Genomic DNA, 22,438 nt, shown 5'->3' with positions numbered 1-22,438 from the left:
CTGTAGCAATTCGGCCATGTTTCCACATTCTGTAGGATTCCTTTTTGATTTTCAGGTCGTTAAAGAGCTCCAGATGGAACCGTATTGACCTCTTACTATTCTTTCTATCTTTCCTTTGCATCATGATAATTTGCAGTTGTGCCTTCAATATTGTCTTCCAGCTCTCCTGAACTCCTTTTTTCCCTTTGATTTTCTTCCCATGGGATCTCACCTACCAGTTACCTTACCTGTATTTCAGTATTGAAAAGAACTGAGGGAACAACAATATTTACTGCACAGTGTTATAAAGCATTATATGGATCTCCACTTATATATTGTCAATGAGGCCCCTTGCCATTTACTGCTGACACGGGAACAAATTCATGCTGAAAAGTAGCGTGTAATCACATTAATGTTATTTCCACCACAAAGATTGTCCCTAGCAGGGAACAGAGTAACTTGTGCACGACATGAAACAGCCTGGTCAGGGATCATTCGCAAACACACAGGCTATGCCCCCAGACGCTGCCCCAAACTGTCCCCTCTACAGCTGGAAATTATACATATTTTGAGGCAATTGAGAGCAGGGAACCAAAGTTGTACTCCATATCTCCTTGTAGCCATTCATTTTCATTTATGTTCCCAGGTGCAGTCCAACACCCGAGTGTGACCCATTACATCTGTTCAGGCAAAACATCCCTGGAAAAATCCTCAATACATCAATTTACATATAATAGCTAGTAATTAAAATGATGAAATTACTTTAAAAAACCCAACATCCAAGCCTTTGTTTTGTGTTTATACTTTATCATAAAGACACAACATGAAAAGCACACAGATATAGATTCTGAGTTCATTATTGCTGTGTTAAATATGAAACTTTTATGTTTGGAATATTAAACAATCTGCTGTTATTAGACCAGATAATCTCATTGGTAAAACTGAGGCAGCATGTGGATTATTGGAAGCCCCATAATAGTAATGAAAAAATATTACTATGCACTAAACTCATATTTTAAAAGTTTTATTAAAATCAGTTTATACTGTTCATGTTACTTCAAATTATGTTTTGGAAGCTTGTTCATAGTGAGTCTATAGGCAGAAACAATTATCTCTGTGCTGTGCTCACGTACATTTTCCCAGCTACGGGTAGGCTGGTACGATAAGTGTGAGATCATGCATAAAAGAAATTGTACATGTGTACCTCAGAGCTAAGTCAGTTTTAAATTCAAAATGTAGAATTCCCAATCACCCATTTGTCATATAAGAAATTAAAATAGAAAATGTAAGTCTTTTTATCTTTAAATCTCCATATATCCTTCCTCCAATTTTCTGACCAAAGTTTATGTTCATCAGGTCTGTCCTTCCCCCCAAATCAGCTGTACCTACAACAGTCGCTATGATACCATTATCCCTGTGGTTCTGCCTGCTTCAGTCATCCAGAGAAACAGCTTCAGATATCAGTTTCACAGAGTATATTAAGTGAGCATAGAAGTAAATGAAAAGTTTCTGCAGCTGAGCCAAGACATTTTTTAAAAAGTTAGGTGGAATAATTGTATATGCAATGACCAACCTGGAGGAAATAAAATATATTTTATTAAATTTGGCCAAGGACAATCTGATTTTAAAAGTGGTTGTCCTGTTTTTAATTTGTTTGTTTTTATTCCTCTGCATAATTAGCCATGTGCATGCTTCCAAATCTTCAAGTAAGGCCAGACTTCTGAGCAGAGCCAGAGGATAAATTAACCCAAAGTGTTGGCTAGACAGACAAATCACATGCTTTTTTCTACTAGGAGATGGGAAGCCATTTATCTTGAATGCCAGGTTAAATGAGCTCATAAATCAGGGATATTAGAGATTGAGAACACTTATTACGTCACCTAGTCCATCTCCCTGCCAGTTCATTACCACACAAAATACACCCAGAATTTGTAAATGCAGTTTCAACAGTTTAATTAGACCATGTTTTAGTTGTCTGGACTGTTAGTCAATATGGCTTTTCCTGTTTTGTGAGGACATCAAGCTTAGTACTGTAATGTGTGCCTGGTAGAATCAAACAGTATTGTGTGTAGAGGAAATAAGCCAGAGTGCATTTTTCTTACAAATATGGGTCATTCCAAAACCAAAAGCCTTTACCAATAAAACACAGATCACTTTTAAGTCACGTGACGCACATGTACTGTGAACCACTCTCACTTTCTGGTCAATTTTTAAGCCCAATACACTAAATCACAATCTACTCTGAAAAAGTTAGGTTGTAAAAGAAGTTATTCATTTCACATATCATCCTAGATAATGAGAGTGTCCAGATAATGCCGTTATACTGCATGAAAACCCTCATACACATCAAACACATAGGGCAACCGTGAATCTCTTTAAAAGTTAATGTAGCACACCAGAGAACATTTTAATTTTTAAGCTATATAAACTACCAATTGTACAACAGTTGTAAAAACAAAGTATTAAAGAAGTATAGGACAACGGACTATTTCAATTAAAAATACAATATAACTTCTAAGAATCCTTAAAGAAGCTGTCAGTGTTATCTGAATAATTTTGCATTTTAAAAAGTATAATTGATGTTTTTATTGCACATGCATCTTCTAACATAACACAACAGGCACACAGAGTTAAAATCCAAACTCCACCACGTCTTTAACTTAGATAAAAACAAAATGTAAATTTCAATTTAAACTTCTTCCCTAGATTGGGCTTGTTTTGTTCCTAGGGTTTCTCCTTTCAGTATTACTCTGTTCTTGCCCCTATTTCCCTCTGAATCACTGAGCAGCTCAAACTCTTCATATACTCCTGGGCCAAAGCTAGTCTGGTGAGTCAGCAGAAACAAGTCTCTCTCTCTCTCTCTCTGCCTCTGCAGGATGGTAGAACCAGATATCCTGTCAGAGTACCCTTTTCTGTGAAGCTGAATGTCACATTAAAATTTGTCAAGGGTCCAAAATACCAAAACTAGATATTAAAGTGTTCCCCCCCCCCTTTTTTTTTTTTGGTGTAGCAGGTGCTACTAATGATCAAAACCATAAGCAGTTTTCAAACTCAGGTGTTTTCAAGAACTGCAGTTATGGCCATCTCCTATGTTGGAGGCAGAGGGGTTGAAAAGCAAAATATCAATGGTACGGCAGTCTTACATAAGTGAATTTTTCGGACAAAACTTCCTTTAGCCATACAGATATACTGAATAATTCTCAGTGTATTACAGTAGAATAAGGAGATATATTCAAAATACTTGGTTTTCATTAGCTGTGTAGGAACCTCAAAATATACAGAAGACTGAATTGCTTATATAAACACATCTGAACCTGTGTCTCATCAGAATCAGAGCGGAATTTAATGAGATTTTTGTTTTTCCAAGCTTTCTAGTACTTCCTTTTTTGTTTTAGCCAAGTAGACAATACCAGAAGAAAAACCTCTTGATATATTTTGGAAATTCTGCTTCTGGTCTCAACCGTTTTCATGTCATGCTGGAAACAAGTGAATGTAAACAAATAACAGAATATTTTCAAACAAACAAGATAGGGTTCCCTTCAATCCTTACACAAAGCTTTGGAATGAAAGTTACTTTCTTCACAGTGGTTCATATGTCCCTAACTCTTACACTCTGTACTGAAGAAACCTCCATGTAGAATAAAAGGAAAGGAAAGGATGTTCTACTTATAGCAGTCTAATTTAAGATCACCATACAATATACCAGGCAGAACCACAAAAAAAAACAAAAAAAACAAAAACCAACAACAAATGTCTCCCCAAACCAATGACCACAAAATACTGTTAGGAAACTAAATTGAGGTATTTTTAAAACAAGAAATATTTCTGCTCCTTCGTGGCATCAGTAATAAGCCTCACAAGCATGTGCGATATAATATGTAATCAAAAGCCACTATACTTGTGTACCTGTTCCTTAACTGAAGCTAGAATAGCAGAGGTTGTCTCTGTTTCAGAACCATCCCCATTGGATGTATTCAGCACAGGGCTAAGGGAACTTGTCTTGTCAGAAGATGAGGGCTGGTCTGGCACAGGCATAGCTCCTATGATTCAAAAAAGAAAGAAAAATGTTTTGATATTACAAGTCGCATGTGTGTCAGGAATCAAATACGTACAATAGTAATCACCCTAATTTCAGAAAAAAATAAATATTTTGTGTTCAGCAGAGCTAATTTGCTTCTGTTAGATAATGTGAAAGTCCTTCATTTACTGTTCTTTAAAACACAAAGATTATTTAACATTTATCTTAAAAGCATTCTTTTAATCCTTATATAAGAATTCTTGTAATCCAGTTTGCCTCCATATCATTCACCACATTGCATCTGGAGCTAATTCAAACTATGTACAGTTGTGGCATTTGTATAGTATTCTAGGGGCTATGTCCAATACAAAATTACAATATCGCGGGAGTGATGAATCACGGGAGTGATGCAAGCAGAGGACCAACAGATGAGAGAAATACAGAATTTCTCGACTTCTTGAATTATGTGCACATTTACTATGTACCTATTCGTAGTCTAGTATTTTGCTTAACTTCAACAAATCTAGCAGTGTTTTTGCTGAAGTTTTATCAGCAATATTATTGTAAAACCCTAATAAAAGTTATTCTGCACCCTCCCTTTTTTTGTTTGGAGTGAGAGAAGTGAGAAAGCCAATGGTTAGAAGTGAAGTCTCTTTCTACTTTTTTGTTCTATAAAGCTAGGGATAAGAGGCAAGAGGGAAGCCATGATTTTGGAGGCTGAGCCATAGTACGAAGGGACATAAAGTGTATAGTCCCCAGGTGTATCATATAAACGGTGCAGTTGCTGTAAGAGTCAGTGGGGCTCTAGAGGAAGTGCTCCTGCTACCTTAGTTTTTCCTGTGTCACTCCCCTAGAAATTAGCTTCCACATATTTATGAAGGAAACCTTTCATTTACAGGTTTCAGAGTAGCAGCCGTGTTAGTCTGTATTCGCAAAAAGAAAAGGAGGACTAGTGGCACCTTAGAGACTAGCACTCCTTTTCTTTCATTTACAGTTCTCGTGAAGCTGACCACTTAAATCAGCCTTTGTTATATGAGTCCTCTTATATGAGACCTAAAGGTCTGGGGAGCTTGAGTCCACAATAAAAAGTAAATGCACATCAGAGCTACCTAGCACCAACTAAGTGCAATACACTTCAATAGCAGTGATTGAGGAAGTTTGGGATTAAAATGCCCCAAATTGTCTAGGCACAGAGTGAATGTGCCAGAACACACCGCTAGCCAAAGTAAAGCCCTGAAGTGACATTTTATAACTGTTTAATTTTTCTCATTCTGTGCAACAAATATAGGTTTTTACAGTAACAAGTTACATGTTTTACAAAATAACTTCAGCAACTCAGCAATGTAATTGGCAGGAATTTATTTAAAAATATTATACTGTCTACAAAACCACATATTACATGTGTGCGCACACATACGCCATGACCCATCTTGTAATCTTGACTAATTATTTTAAACTAAATTATTAGTCACTTAATAGGAAGCAAGATCATTTTCTTTTCTGATGTTGCAGTTGTTCACTTTAGGTGGGCTAGTGGCTCACATTGTGGAATTCTATTCCAACCTGAGAGATGCAGTTTTGGATGTAATTTCAAGACTTTGGAGCACAAGATTCCCTACCACTTCCATTTCTCTCCTCTCTTCCCCTTCTTTTGTCTTTTCCTCTCCCTTGCTGCTATTTAGTTGGTGTTGGTCCTGTTCTACTAACTCATCCTCGCTTGCGTCTTTCTCACTCAGTCCCCAATAATACATTTTAAAAAATATATATTTTTTAAAAATCTTTTAGAAAGTGCAACTAACCTAACACTTCCCACTATGATCACTATGCTTGTGTGCTATATCCATTTTGTAGCACCCTGCATGAAACCTGGAAGGAGTAAAACAAATTGCAAGATGGAAGTGTTTGGAGAAGGCACCAGGAAGCCAATCTGTGTGGACATGGCTGGAATGCTTGCTGCAGTTGCATCTTTTAAATGTCCAGTTTAGTTTTCAACACATGGAGTCGTCTCCTGTTATTACCCAGCGTGGGATACATGAACACATCTTTTCTGTATTTAGATTGCAAACTGTTAGGGGCAGGTATTATCTGTTACTGTGCATTTAACATGCTGTGTTACTACTATTACTAAATGCTAATATTTGCTGTTAATAAACAACCATACAAATCAATATAATTTCTATCATTCCCTCACATACCAACCCACTTAAACGTGCACTGCTGTCTTTATCCAGGGCAACGTGCCCAACATTTATGTCCCCCATTGACAGAACACAGAACAGCAATGCCGGTTTCTCAAACACAAGGCTAAAACATCATAGGCAGCTCTATGCTAAGAAAGGAGGCTAGAATTACAACAGAGTAAAGTGCACATTTGAGACTTTCTGGTATCTCTCTCCATTATTGCAGAGCTCTTTCTGCAAAGATTTCAAATATTTCCAATAATTCTTTTCAACAAGAGACAGATATTAAAAGTCTCAGTAATTAATCTACTTTCCCAACTTATTCTTTAAATCTAGTAAAATATGAAGAATGTGGATTATAAAGTATAAAGAGATCGTCATTAGCTATTACAAGCCATTTTTGTGCTTTTCATGTGCAGGCATCTATTTACTTTCAGAATCAGGTCTCTGATTATTGTTTAGACTTAACTGAAGTTTTTACTTGTGAAAAACAGGAAATATATTTAGGAGTTGCATGCAAGGCCTTCAAACACATTTTGTGTTAAGACAAAAAGAAATGGGGTGAAATCCTGACCCCACTGAAATCAATGGCAAAACTTCCATTGACTTCAATACAGCCAGGATTTCAGCTTGTGTTGAAAAGAGCATTTGAACACTGTGGTGATATTGTAAACAATACTGAACCAGTGTGTTTGCAATTTTTTCTTATGAGGAGCACTCTGTGAAAATTAAGGAAGGTTAATTTTGCCATTCTAAAAGCTATATTAAGCTTCAGATCAAAAGATAATCATATTTCTAATTTCACTATTCTAAATTTGTCAAGCATGATTAAGATGGAATTAGATGACAAAAATCTGATTCATTATTTACTTATTTTATTTTGTGTTTAGAAATGAGGATAATTTGAAATAAGATTATATAATTTAACCTTTTTATAACATTACAGGAAGATACAGCCACAGTTTTTAAATAGCCAGAAAAAGAGCTTAGCCAGTTTTACAGGCTAAGGCTTTCATCATGCAAATTTTATGCTTGTGATTCCAATTGGACTACTCATTATGTATAAATGTAAGCATATGCATAAGTCTTGGTGGGTTTAGGGCCTTAATCTGTACATCCTATTCAATATGCAAATTATAAAATGGACTTTTAAAATATCTATGTACCAAGGTGAGGGCTACAGTTGGCTTGTTTAGTGAACATTAAAAGCCATTAAAATCTGGTCATGATAAGATTATCAGCTCACCCACTGATCCAAAATCAGAGAGTATCTTTTTCAGACCAGTTTTCCAATTCAAAGTACTCAAAAAGTAATAGTGACTTTCTCCCAACTATAAATTCTGTGGTGAATCACAGTTGCTTATTTGTATTAAGGAACATGCTACCCCTTTGTGAACATGCCATGTAACAGGGAAAAAAAAGAATTAAGAGAGAAAGTAGGGGTACATTAGTTCACACTTCCCTACTGTTTTAGGGTACCTGCCCAAAGACTGAGGGAGACTACATGTATCAGTGTTTCCCTAAAAGTCTATGGAGAAAGCAAGGTCTAGTGGGATAACCAACTGCAGCAGGGCGGTCACCCTGCTCTGGTTAGGAAGGGGTTAAAAGCAGCCAAGGGAGGCTGCTTAGGTAGTCAGCCACAGGTGTGGTTGCACCCAATTAGAGACCCAGAGTGTGGGGGCACTGCTATGGGGCAGCACCCTAAAGTAAGCAGCACCAGGGTCCAGGAGGGATGCGGTGCCTCAGGTGCTATAAGTGGTGGAGATCTGGAGAAAGCAGGCACCGGTAGGAAGACACCAGCCAGCAGGAGGCACGCCGAGGCTGGAACTGAGCTAACTCCCAGATGACCTGCAGGAGGCGCCACAGCGGTGAGTGCCTGCCGTGATACACCAACAGTCTAGGAGCCAAGAGCTTCACAGTTCTGTTTTCAGCTCTTCCAGTGACTTGTCCCTTCATTTCTCTGTCCCCGTTCCTCCCACCTGCCACCTATTTCTAAAATAAGAATACTAATCATTCCCCCCTCTCCCCAGGGTACCAAACTCTCCTACCTGTTGCTGGATCTGGAGAACGGAGAACAGATGCAGCAGGGAGGGAACTGTGACTGAAGAGATTACATATAGGGACCCAACACTCTGTGGAACTAATTTGAATGAGGCCCACGGAAGCTTGTATTGCTCATGTGCTTGCTTCAGATACTGTCTGACATCTATGTACTGCAATCACTTCCTGGTAGCAGCAGCTGGTACTGCACCCTGCCAACTTTCTAATTGCACAAATCCAAATACCCTTGCCACGCCTGTCTCTGAGGCCCTGTCCCCACTCACTCCAGTCCCCCTCCCTCTGTCGCTCGCGCTCCCACACCCTCACTCACTTTCACTGGGCTGGGACAGAGGGTGCGGGAGTGGGTGAGGGCTCCAGCTAGGGGAGAGGTCTCCGGAGTGGGGCCAGAAATGAAGAGTTCAGGGCAGTGCTTACCTCAGACGGCTACTGGTCAGTGGTGCAGTGCAGCTAAGGCAGGCTCCCTGAAGTGGCTGGCATGTCTGACCCTGAGGTGGAGACACGGCCACGCAGCTCTGTGTGGTGTGCACCGCCTGCGCCCACCTGCACCTTCCTCGCAGCTCCCATTGGCCAGGGTTTCCAGCCAATGGGAGCTGTGGAGCTAGTGCTCGGGGCAGAGACAGCACACGTAGCCCGCTGCCCACCCATGTGCATAGGAGCTGGACGTGCCGGCCACTTCCGGGAGCTGCGTGGGGCCAGGGCAGCCAGGGAGCCTGCCTTAGCCTTGCTGTGCTGCCGACTGGACTTTTCGCGGCAGCAGTGCTGACCGGAGCCGTCAGGGTCCCCTTTCGACCAGGTGTTCCAGTCAAAAACCGGACGCCTGGCAACCCTAACTGTTGTAATGCAGCCACACTAAAAATACTTCTTAGGTACACGGGGACTGGCAGCTGGGACATTGATAGGGCTTAGCCCCATCAACCCATAATAGCCACTCATAGTTATGGTCAAAAAAGTGATGACTGAACAAGAAGATCCTGTTTTAAAGATGCATGCTCTGTGTATTCAAAGCCACTATAGTTTGACACGCTAGCAACAGCTATATTCGAGACTGCCCAAGTGTTTCAATTCTAAACTCATTTTTGGGGTTGCTTGTAAGTTTCTGAATCTTTTGCCTTTCAGGCTGTGATTTTCCAGGCCTTGTGTCTGCCTCGGGGTGAATTTTTTCTTTTTGGAGGTCTGAGCAATGCTATTTTTATTATGCATAGTTTAGTGTGCACCTTAGTCACTGCTTTAACTGGAAAACTTTATGTAAAGGGGGCAGTAGTATGCATTAAATGGTGCATGTCAAAAGTAGACATGAAAGCTGCAGTGAATAGCAACTAGTAAGCAGCACTGTTGCACTTTTCCCAGGATTTTTTTTAACATGCTCCAAAATTTGATAAGCAAAGATGCGTGTTGCCCCTTTTTTCTGCAGAAACATCAGGAGAGCTTTATAATAAAGTACTTTTGACATTAAAAAAATACTGTATATGCACCACCCTGCTGAATTAAGCAAAGAGAAACCAGTTCTCATCAGGTCATTGAAAGTCACTGTTAGGATATAGATATTCAGGCCTGTCTGTAAAGGCCTATACTCTAAGAATTTAGGTGTATTCTTATCACTTGGCTAGTGATAGAGGTATAAAAGAAAGAATCAAAATCACTGTCTGCTGGTGTAAGGGCCTTCTCTTACTGTGACAGTCTGAGGCCCTGTTCTTAGGCTAAGGCCTTTGGCTAAGCAGCAGAGGCAGCCATAAGCTGGGAAGCGAACGGTCACATCCTCACATTCCAAACTAGTCACATTGAAATAAGGTGCTATTGGGCTGTTAGGCACTATCAGGACAGGATTGTATTCCTATCACCTCCAGAGAAAGGGAAGTGCCTAGAAAATGTAAAAGGAAACTTAGTTTGATAGCATCCTGTCTGGCAAGAACTCACTTATCAATAGCTGGGATGTGAAATCCTCACTTCTGTATTGTTTTGTCATTATAGTTCCCACTTTGCTGTTGTTTGTCTGTATAATCTCTGTCTGGTTCTGTGATTGTTCCTGTCTGCTGTATAATTAATTTTTCTGGGTGTAAACTAATTGAGGTGGTGGGATATAATTGGTTACATAATCATGTTACAATATGTTAGGATTGGTTAGTTAAATTTCAGGAAAATGATTGGTTAAGGTATAGCTAAGCAGAACTCAAGTTTTACTATATAATCTGTAGTCAATGAGGAAGTGACGGGGTGTGGGTGGGGGTGGGCATGTGGGTGTGTGAGATGGGAACAGGGAATGGGGGTAAGAAAATTGGAATCATGTTTTGCTAAAGGGGGAAATGGGAACAGGGAATGGGAGTAAGGAAGTTGGAATCATGCTTGGCTAAGGGCAGGAATCGGAACAGGGACACAGGTGTAAGGCTCTGTGGTGTCAGAGCTGGGAAGGAGGATACTAAGGAAGGAAACTGGAATCATGCTTCCTGGAAGTTCACCCCAATAAACATCGAATTGTTTGCACCTTTGGACTTCGGGTATTGTTGCTCTCTGTTCATGTGAGAAGGACCAGGGAAGTAAGTGGGTGAAGGAATAAGCCCCCTAACAGTCACCCCTCCTAAGAGTTTTCTCTGACACATTTCGGCCTTACAAGCACATTTATTTAAGCATAAAAAAGTTGCAAAATACTGCATTTAAATTTTCACTTTAATGCTATCAAATCCACAACACTCGATAGCGCTTGTGCACGTTTAACTAAACTTTCAAAGACGAAGACACTTGATTCTCACATTGTAAAGCTCTTGATGGAAATACTGTTATTGTCCCATAGTAATCTAAGGGGAGAATGTGAATTTTACTTATCACAAGCACTATACAAATACATATGCTGCAAACACATTTCAGGCCTATTGTCTATTGGGATGATGGTATACTGAGAACAAAAATTATACATGGATATATATAGTTAACAGAAATCTCTCAACAGCAAACATCTGTGATGAAAATTAGGTCTCTATTTCAAACTCAGTGAATACAAACCATAGGGTTACCACCTGTCTAATCACACAAACCCAAACACCCTTCCCCATACAATGCCCCACCCCCTCCTGAGACCACACCTGTGCCCCACCCTTTCTCCAAGGCCCCGCCCCCACTCACTCCATCCCCCCTCCCTCCAACGCTCGCCCTCCCCCACCCTCACTCACTTTCGCAAGGCTGAGGCAAGGGATAGGTTGCAGGAGGGGTGCAGGTTCTGGGCTGGGGGTGGGGCCGAGGGGTTCGGAGTGTGGGAGGGGGCTGCAAGCTGAGCCAGGGACAAGGGGTTGGGGTGTGGGATGGGGTGAAGGGTGTGGGCTCTGGACAGCATTTACCTCCACGGGCTCCCAGAAGCGATAGGCATGTCTAGCTCCTAGGCTCAGGGGTGGCCAAGTGGCTCTGTGCGCTGCCCCTGCCTTCATGCACCACCCCTACAGCTCACATTGACCCCAGTTCCTGGCCAATGGGAGCGGCAGAGTCAGCATTCAGGGTGGGGCGCAGGGGAAGCCCACAGAGACCTCCCTGTCTGCTCCTGTGCCTATGAGCCAGACATGTCAGCTGCTTCTAGGACCCACATGGATCCAGGGCAGGCAGGGAGCCTGCCTTAGCCCTGTTGCGCCGCCGACCGAACTTTAGGCCTATTAAAATCTCCCGGATTGCTTTTAATAGTCACCGGGAGATTGAGGCCAATTCTGGTAGACTCCCAGCCAATCCAGGAGGGTTGGCAACCCTAAGAAACCGTATTATGGATAGGATCTCAGTCTTAGATGTCAGAATGCAGTCAGTTTCAGTTCTTGCTCAAACTCAGAATGGTGATGATATTAGCATGTTAATTTATATACAAGTTAATTTATATACTTAGAAAAAACCTAAACACAGAGCAAAACTCAGACCAAGACAGTATCAGACATATAAAATAAGCATATCCCACTGAGAAAGGCAGCCCATCGCAGAAAAAGCAGAATACACAGGAATTATATTTCACTTAGACTATCACCAAGTTAAAAATATTCCACTGTGATTTACTTGAAAATTAGATGAACCCCCCCAAATCAGGATACCATGTGACAAGCAATTTGAAATCTTGGCAGGACCAGTGATCAGAAAATTAATTCCCAGGCACTTGGGAACATATCAGGTAGCTAGACATACAAACAAATAATTTATGCCCACAATTAATATCAACTACAAGTTTTATACCCAATATTAGCGGCTAAATTTAGGCCTTTTAAAAATTTAGCTCCAAGACATGCATTATGTTCAATTCCTTTACAGGCAAAAACCCAAGCTAAATTTGCTATTAAAATGGAAAAAGCTTAAGGAATGTAAAGAAAATGCATTTTTTTTAATGCTGAAACAGTAGGGATTCCTTGTATCCTTTGCTCAGTTGTCATTATGTAAGCTTTCTGAGAAAACTCAGTAAACCATCTTAGGTCAAGGAGTATCTGCTGTACTCAAATCACGGCTCACAATTTTTTTTTAAAGCAAATGTGAACTGAACTGTATAACACTACATGAAGAAATTGGAGGCTATACGATTCCAGACAGATGGTTTGATGGGTGGATAAAATAAAATCCATCTTAAATAAAAGCAAATTCAATTACATATGCCAAGCACTGCAGATTGTAACACAGAAATCAAGATACAAAAAAAGATCCTTTTCAAATTAGACATGGATTATAGAACTGAAAAATATTTCCCAACACCACAGGGTGAGTTCTACAGTTGTGACTGTCCCTTTATAAGGAGATGGGTCCAGGCCCACCTGTAACACCTCTTTCTAGGTGAAAAAAAAATCACAGTCACATGACAGGCAGGTCATGTGGCTAGACTAGTCCTTCAAGGTTGCAGGGGGGGGGCGGGGAGATAAGACAGAAAAGTCTGTGGTGAGGCAAAAGGGAGACACTCACAGGAGGGGCAAGATTGAGAGCTAAGCCAACAGGGTAGACTGAATAGCATCTGAAGTTCGAAAAGAAGACAGAGCCTCAGGAAGGAAGGATTGTGCCCAGCTTGAGACTGGGAAGGAAAACACTTGTGTTTGTTTTGGATTGGAATACCCTGGCCAGTGCAGACTTGTTTTGCCTCTGACTTGGATGGAGGGTCAAGTCACTGCAGTATCCAAACCAGGCTAAAAGTTTGGGAGCAGATCCAACCTGAATGGGGGGAAATGAAGCAATGGCAGCCCAAAGCCAGACTGGGCAGGTGGCACTTCTTTTCAATGTCAATTAGGTCTGTCATCGCACAAGTTCAGATGTCTACGGCGCCTCCCCTCAACAACCTCTCTTTAATGAAAGGGATACTGTCAATTAAAGTTTGACATGAAAAGTAGATCATGTGAAATCTTGTATAAAGACCAAAACCAAAGGAATGTTGCCATATACATGTTATGTAAATTGCAGTTGAGTTGTTCTTCAACAAAAATATTTCATGCAGTGTTTGGAACAGAATCACAACACAGAGAATCTTTACGTGAAACAGACCATCAGGAAAAATTAGGCGGCCTTACATTTAGATTTTCAAGCTGAGAAATGCAAAAAATATATATTAATAATGAAAAAAATGACATCTTTTCAACATTTCTCAAACCAGCCACAGCAGCAGAAAACAATATGGCACACTAAAAACTAACAGAGCATTTAATCTAAAGTAAGATAGAGGGATAAACTGTGCTCAAATTCAGGGGTACTGATTTTATTCCTCAGCAGAACAGAGAACAAGAGCACTTCCCAAGCCCGGTACTCATATTTCTTAAACTCTGTGCACCATCTAGATTCAGAACTAGGGTGACCGGTGCTTTATAAATAAATGCTTTAGCCAGATAGACATGCTATGTAAAGATCAAATTATTTCATTTATAATAACCTTAGGGGATATTAACATAAATGTAGAAGTGTGCTGTTCAATACGGGCCTTGATTCTCCACTGCCTTGTACCTTGTATGTGCTGTTCACATGAGTGCAAAGTGATTATAACACACTTGTCAGTGCAAATGTATGGAGAATTCCAATTTGTTAGTGTTTTGCATCCATTTTGTACAGGTGTAAATGACTGTACAAGATGATAGGCAGTGAAGAATTGACCCCATGATTTTTAAGCTGACAATGTCCCTTTAAATTGAGGTAAAGCAACTGAATTCATTCAGTTCTTTGTAGTTTTTCACTAAAATGCTATTTCTGCTGTGAGCATCTTCAACTGTGAATGCAAATGTCACAGGCAATAACTTGACTCGCCAGTCACCACTATGTGAACAGCATTTTGAATAGCTAACAGTTCTTACTGGTAATTCATTCTTTAAGATGAAACGTGGAATCATAGTAAAAGTTTTGGCTTTCTTGATGATTTATACATCATAAATATGTTTTCTATACATATATTTTAGGTGAGTAATAAGCACTAATAAATGCAAAGTTATAGCATCAAAGGAATAAGTATAGATAACTAATGTTACAATAAATATGCATAGTACATAATGTATGTGTACATATCTATATGTACACACTTCCTTTGGGTGGAAGGAGGTCATTACAGGGAATCAGTCAGCAGACCTTGCTGTTTTTAAACATATAGCATTTTTCATGACTGGGTAAATCTTTTTTCAGTACTTTCAGGGTAGCAGCAGCCTCTGTTAATTATAGGCAGTCTGTTTCATGCAGGGGAGCTGTGTTTAAATTTACAGGACACAATGTAACCTATTTAAACTTGTAACAGTGTTTCCAAACTAAAAAATAACAGCATTGAAAGTGTGAACTCAAACTCTCACCTTGTTCATATCACTGAGATGTGTCAAAGTTTAGTTAAGATTACACAAATTGTCATTAAAATATAACAAGAGACAGTTTTTTTTAAACTGGGATACTATGCCAATGTAAGTTAAGGATGATATAACTTTGTAGTATAGACGTGGCCTGGGAAAGGAATTCTCAGCATCACAGCAAAATGCAAGGTGTTTAGCATAAGTAGGGTAGCACATATTGTAAGGAACCATTCAAGGTAGACTAACCTGTTAACACCTCAGCAGTCATAGGACAGAAAGAGGAAGTTAGTGGGTTACAGAGTTATTAATGTAAGCTCCCAGGCTCATCTTTCGAAAGTATTGTGCAGGTTTCCTTTCAGGATGAGGATGGATAGCTATTGCAACACTTTCAAAATACAAGCCTGGGATCTTAAATACATTATTCTACTAGACACCAAAAATCATGAACTAAACAGAGACACGGTATTTATGGCTTATTACAATGATTAGTTGAAAATTAAATGTATGTACTGAAAGCTTTCCGTAGCCTGGTTACTGGGGACATTTAGCACATATTTCTGGGCTGAACATGATTTTCATTTGCACTTTGCAAGTCATCTTTATGTTATTGCCAACTCTATTTTATCACAAGTCTGAAAATATTTGGGGTTTCTTAAAGCTCCAGCTCCTAGAGATATGTGATTAAGCAAGACTCACTTTTCACTTAAGCAAAAACTATTTTTACCACCTCATGGCTCCAGAGACGACCTGGGAAATGTGAACTCTAAAGGCTCAAATAAGCAGAGGTGAATAAAAAGACCTTTTTTTTAAATTTCATGTTTTTTAAGTCAATTATTTTGGGAAGCTTCACTCCTGACCCTTTTAACACCTGGGGCTTGTCTACACTAGCAAGATTACAGTGGCACAGCTGTACTGATACAGCTGTGCCGCTATAGGATTGTTTGAGTGGCCACTCTGTGCCGATGGGAGAGAGCTCTCTGGCACTTCTGTTGGTGTAACTTATATCACTCAGGGGGAGGGGGGCTTCACACTCCTGAGTGTCATATGTTATACTGACATAAGTGGTGGTGTAGACAAGTTCTTAGTGTTGACAACACTCCCTTTAAGCAAGGAGATAACTGTGTCTGTCTGTCATGTTTGGAATGGCCTTAAAACATGTCAGTTTGGTGTTTTCTTTTCCCTCTTTGGAGCAAGCCATCCTCTCTCTGAATAAATTTCAGAGTAACAGCCATGTTAGTCTGTATTTGCAAAAAGAAAAGGAGTACTTGTGGCACCTTAGAGACTAACCAATTTATTTGAGCATAAGATTTCATGAGCTACAGCATCCGATGAAGTGAGCTGTAGCTCACGAAAGCTTATACTCAAATAAATTGGTTAGTCTCTAAGGTGCCACAAGTACTCCTTTTCTTTCTCTGAATAAAGTGCCCTGTTGTGGAATTCATGTCTGTGAGCTTTGAGGTTTTGAATGTCCCAGAAGGCTGCAGCTGTTGATGGATCAGGTGTTTAGGTCTGAGTGAAAGAATGGGAAAGTAACTGAACAGCACGCTAATAAAGAGAAGTGATTTTTACTGATCGGAGATTTACAAAGCTTCTTATGAATTGATCGGATTGTGATAAATTAAACATGAATATGACCCAAAGACGGGGCGAATGTCAATGGAAATAAAAAAGTCATTAGTGGCCTCACCCTTCAACATTTTATTAATCTGAATAAGAACTACTCACGTCATTACTAACACAGTCATCAGACTTGAAAGAGGTAGCCCTTCCCCAAATAAGCAGTGCAGTTCCATTCATTTGAATAGATTTACTCACAAGAGTATGAACTACTTCATGGGCAAGAGTTGCAGGACGGGGCCTATGGTCCTTTGGTTGATACGACAGAGTTAAAAGAAAAAGTTAACAACAGATAAATCCTGCCTTCCTTGCTTTGAGTGCTTTTTTGAAACTCAGTCAGGGCACTAGGACTTTTGAGTGCACAAGGAATGCAGAATCAAACCCAAACAACCAAGAACATACATCAAGAGCTAACTGCTTTGAATTATCTACCCAACTGTCATAATATATTAAAGAACATAGTCACAACAGACAGCCACATACTGGTCTGCAACATGCTCCTACTTCATGATATTTGAAACTGCCCATTTAACTTAGGAGAATTTGCCCTCAGCAGTGATTTCTAGCGTGCACCATTTGAGAGTAACAAGTTCCTGAGGTCCCTTACGAATGTATTTCACAACTGGAGGCAGCAGCATGATCGCAAAATTTAAGCAATTGAAAATATGCACTCTTGCCAACGTTTTTACAAATCCCAGCATGAAAATTCCCAATTGGTTTGATTTCTGTTTATTGGTCTAATAAAAAGCAAGTCAAACTGTTGCGTGCGTAGAACCCATGAGGCACACATTGTTCGCTGGTGTTGCTGAGGAACTAAGTTGCTGAGGAACTAAAAAAAATCACTAATAATGCCAACATTCTAAAGCTTATGCAGAATAAAATACTCCTTCACAAAATCTTTTCCTCAACATCTGCAAACCATCAACTGTCATAAAAGCAGAGGCTGACAACAAAATATGGGATGTTCCTTTCATTTCTCTTTTGTCCTTAGAGATCAGTTTACTTAATATGAGCTACTTGTGAATCTATGAATAAGGATTTCTTTGGAAAATCCTCAGATGGCAATTGGTGCAAGAGATGGGCACCGTTTAATGATATTAATACCTCAGTGTGTGTATACCAAAGAACTGAGATTAAACAGATGCAAAAGCACAGCCCAATTTAAGCCCTGAGTAAGTAAATCACTAACATTTTAATTCTAGATACATTGTTTATTATTTTTACTGCTGGTTAAGTGGCATGAATGGATTATTCTGACCTTTCTGAAGATCTCATATGGATCTGATACATGTATTGGGACACAGAATACTGTTATTTGCATATTCTCAGGAGCAAGCTACTTGCTCACCAATTCCACGTGGCTACTTAGCAGAGTAAGGACTACTTCACATACTGTATTCTACAGGTCTTATTCAACCCGACTGGCTGTTACAAAGGAGCTATGTTAGAGTGAAAAGTGGATAGTTCCCAACCCAAGGAGACATGCTCTGTATGCCATATTCCCAGTTTTGTATGCAGTGTTGTGGTAGCCATGTTGTTCCCAGGATATTAGAGAGACAAGGTGAGTGAGGAAATATCTTTTATTGGACTAACTTCTGGAGGAGAGAGAGAAGCTTTCAGGTGAAGAAAGCTCTGTGTATTTTTGTATATTTGTAATATTCCCAACCTGGCAGTTGGGCAGCCAAATGGGGCTCCAGCAGTCAGGACTGGTTTAAGCCATTTTGGTATCCTAGTCACTGCACAACACAAGGACTTCTGTGGCTCCACCCCTGCAACTATAACCCTGCACTCTGAGTCTCCCCCAGCCTTTGCAATGGAGATGGCCAAGGGCATCAGCATGGGGCCCCTTTATTCCCTCCCCAAGAGTGGTAGCAGGGGTTCCTTCCCTTTGGGAGCACCAGGGCCATGTCCCTCATCCTTTGAGGTAGCGGTCAAAACAGGGTGGTTCCTCAATATTTCAACCTTATCTGCTAGGGTTGGTGTGCTGGCCCCATTTCACTCTCCTCCTGCAATATACAAAATCAACTGGTAGGCACCCCACGGTGATGGATCTTGGCATTAACAGCTCATTGAGCTACATGGGACAGTTTAAAGCTTTCAGAACTATTGTTTTAGGCTGTCTGCAGACTCAGGCAGATATTGCTGCTTTGGTTACACTCTGTTCACATTTTCCAGATTTCATTCTCAACTCTAAGGGCTAGAAACATACTTTAAAAAAAAGAAAGCTAAGATTCTGACATAATCACAAGAGGTCAGGAGCTGAGAACTTAGGTATGCACATAGAGTGCCTGTGTCTTAATCAGGAACTGCCCACTGTCAGCTTTCTTCCAGAGGAGCACTAACTTCACTTAAACTATTTACTCTCGCTGAAGCCCAAGCTCCAACAGCTGACTTTTTGTGGCTTTGTTGATATCATAACTGCTGAAAATTATACTGAAGTCATTGTAGGACATATATACTATAAGGTTCTGAAGTTAAGGCAGTGTCTGAAGCATCTTCATTGCTGCTTTATTAAGTGATCACTTGGTGAGAGAGGAAGTGGCATTGATAAGACACAAGCGCTTCCATGTGCAGAGCTCCCAGTGACTTCAGCAGTAGTTCTGCCCATGGAAGGATTGCAGAATTGAGCCCTATGGACTAGATAAACAGATTTCTAAAATTAACCGAGATGCAGGAGCAGTAGAGAAGGTGTTCTGGAAATCAAATCACTACAGACCTTGTATTATAAATGACTTACACACTAGCATTCAATATTTGGAAAATATATTTTGCTATATTTTGGGAGTAGGAAAGATAAAGCTTAGTTATACTTATCTTTGCCCATTTACTATTCCAAAGGAAAATACCCCACAGACCAATAACTTGCTTATGGAAGGAAAAGAAAGAGGAACTATATTTAATGCGTATAATTGTGCAGAAACTGTAACCATTTTAATGGCTTCAACCATCCCTCACCTTATCAGGCTGAAAAGAGACCAATTTAGAGTATTGTCTTTAACTGGTCCGTGTTGAGTACATTCTTATATTATATTCCCTAGTTAATTATAAGCCTTGCTAGTGATGTATTCTCAGGTACTTTTTTATCCTTTTAGTTCAGTTTAACTAGATGGGGTTTGAATGGGAGAACTATCTGGGACAAAAGAACAAGCCTGAAACTTCATACAGCCCCTCAAAACCAGTCTTCTTAGAAGTTCATTTGAAGATCTCCCTCCTCTCTCTGCCACCATTCCTGGCAGATGGCAATTTTCATCCTCTATTCTCTCTGCCCCTGAAACATTCTGGCTTTCAGGTTCACCCACCCACATGCACTTTTAGAGAATAATGTCAAGACTCAGATAAATTTGTGCTTGGTGTGGTACATTTAGTTTGAATGTATGCACACTAATTTATCTTGTGTGTACAACACCCAGAGTGTCCATAAGATTTTGTTTTCCCACACATTATGTTATCAGGTATGCATGAGATCACACTGTGTGCCAGAGTGCACTACAATGCAAAAGTAAAGACGCATGTTCTCAGATGGGCATAGCAATTTCTCTACAGGAGTGTCACGGAGGGCAAAAGAAATTGTAGGCTAGAGAGAGTTACAATCTGTGAGGCAGAGAATGCAGGAAGACCTCATCTGAATACTTAAACACTGCTGATGGGGAACGAAGAACGTCTTTGTGGCACTCTGTACCTCTAAGTAGCATCCTGAAATCCCCATACTCACCACTGTCATATAGTTATGATTTGTAGAAAGTTTGTATTGTGAGGTGCCATTATAAAAATCTTGATCTGTTGAACATTAATATCCTATTGGATTATATGTACTACCATTGTATGGGAAGTTATGAAGCATTGCTAAATGTGTTACTGAAATATGTTGTGAGATTGGGAGACGCCCACAGCCAACCTTTCAATTGCAACAAAGGACCAGCCAGACTTGCTGATGGCCCATTCAAGAGAATCCACTCTCCCAATGGCCATCCCAGAGACTTCTCAGAGAGACCACATATGCAATGGAGACCGCTTGACCAATGGGGACTACCTGGTCCCCATATCACAGCAAAGATCTTTCCAACCAGCTGGAAGAGAGTACAAAAGAGGGGAAGTGACATCATCACTTGTCCTCTTCCCCCTCCCCACCTCCATCTCAACTCCTGGAAGAGAGCTTTGGTTTTTTTTAATGCTTGACTATTGTTTTCTCCAGTGTCCCTTCCGTCATATTAGCTTAACCTTTGCATCTTTTCTGTTTGCTACTTCACACCTTGGCTATTTTCCCAATCTTCAATAGAGTTACTCCAGAACTTACCCCAGTGCAACTGTGAAAAAAAATCTGCCCTACAATGTGCAACATATAATCAATTGCAAGTTCAGGCATACTGGGCCAAGTTTACCTTCAGTTGAATAAGTTCAAAACCCTATATCTCCATTGACATTAGCGGGGATGCACCAGCATGAAAGAGGATTTTGGACAATTCCTACATATACTTTGAAGCTAAATATGAATAAGATTTACATTACAACTTGATGTGTAGAATTTCCATTGTCCTTGGTGTCTTTGTTAATTGATAATCAAGCCCACTACACAGCACCAATCTCAACCTTTTATAAAATAAAGAATAAAGAACATGAACATAAAAAGGCAAAGGCTGAAAGATAAATAAACTAAGAAATTTTTCAGGCTACTCTTTCTCCAATAAGTTGTTGGCTATAATCACTTCTGACTTCTTCTGCTTAGAAACAAAGCAGATTCAGAAATAACAAATAATGACAAAAAAGTTGAAAACATCTTTAGATGTTTAAGTCTATGCACCATAAAAAAAAAACCCCAAAACCAAACAAACCAAGGAGTCCTTGTGGCACCATCCGGGGCTCGTTCACCTGCACATCTACCAATGTGATATATGCCATCATGTGCCAGCAATGCCCCTCTGCCATGTACATTGCCCAAACCAGACAGTCTCTACGCAAAAGAATAAATGGACACAAATCTGACATCAGGAATCATAACATTCAAAAACCAGTCGAAGAACACTTCAATCTCTCTGGTCACTCAAATACAGACCTCAAAGTGGCAATTCTTCAACAAAAAAACTTCAAAAACACACTCCAACTTGAAGCTACAGAACTGGAATTAATTTGCAAACTAGATATCATCAGATTAGGCCTGAATAAAGACTGGGAGTGATTGGGTCAAAAACCTAAACTTAATTTCCCCAATACTAATTTTTCCCTACTGTTACTCACACCTTCTTGTCAACTGCTGTAATGGGCCACTCTCTTACCACTTCAAAAGTTATTTGTCTTCCCTTGGTATCCTGCTGTTAATTGATTTATCTCGTTAGACTGACCTCACACTTGGTAAAGCAACCCACATCCTTTCATATATTTATACCTGCTCATGTATTTATACCTGCTCATGTATCTTTTACTTCATACATTTGATGAGGTGGATTCTAGCCCACAAAAGCTTATGCCCAAATCAATTTGTTAGTCTCTAAGGAGCCACAAGGACTCCTTGTTTTTGTTTTTTGCTGCTACAGACTGACACAGCTACCACTGAAACCTGTCACTATGCACCATGTGTTTTTATTTGAGTGTTATATATATATATATAATAGGTATGTATATTTTTTGTGTGATAAGACGTTAAGTAAAGTTAGAACAGTGATTATGGTCTGAGCATGATAGAGTGCACATTGTACAAATGGCTTGATTTACAAGGTAGAATTGCAAACTGGCAATTTTGGTTTCAGAGTAGCAGCCATTTTAGTCCGTATCCGCAAAAAGAAAAGGAGTACTTGTGGCACCTTAGAGACTAACACATTTATCTGAGCATAAGCTTTCGTGAG

General features: G+C 40.0%; 1 protein-coding gene across 1 annotated transcript in view; it reads right to left on the bottom strand.

Moving 5' to 3' along the window:
• The window catches only part of CTNND2 (catenin delta 2), an 867,924-nt gene that overhangs the window by 657,637 nt on the left and 187,849 nt on the right, over nucleotides 1-22,438 (bottom strand). Inside the window, exon 2 of the mRNA XM_084621097.1 lies at nucleotides 3,886-4,019. Within this exon, the coding sequence (XP_084477223.1) occupies nucleotides 3,886-4,019 (134 nt within the window). The remainder of the gene's footprint in view (nucleotides 1-3,885; nucleotides 4,020-22,438) is intronic.

The sequence above is a fragment of the Lepidochelys olivacea genome, assembly GCF_965140295.1.
Source record: "Lepidochelys olivacea isolate rLepOli2 genome assembly, chromosome: 2".
Taxonomy (NCBI): Eukaryota; Metazoa; Chordata; order Testudines; family Cheloniidae; genus Lepidochelys; species Lepidochelys olivacea.
Note: the sequence above shows the minus strand (reverse complement) of the source record. Positions and strands in the feature narration are given on the sequence as shown.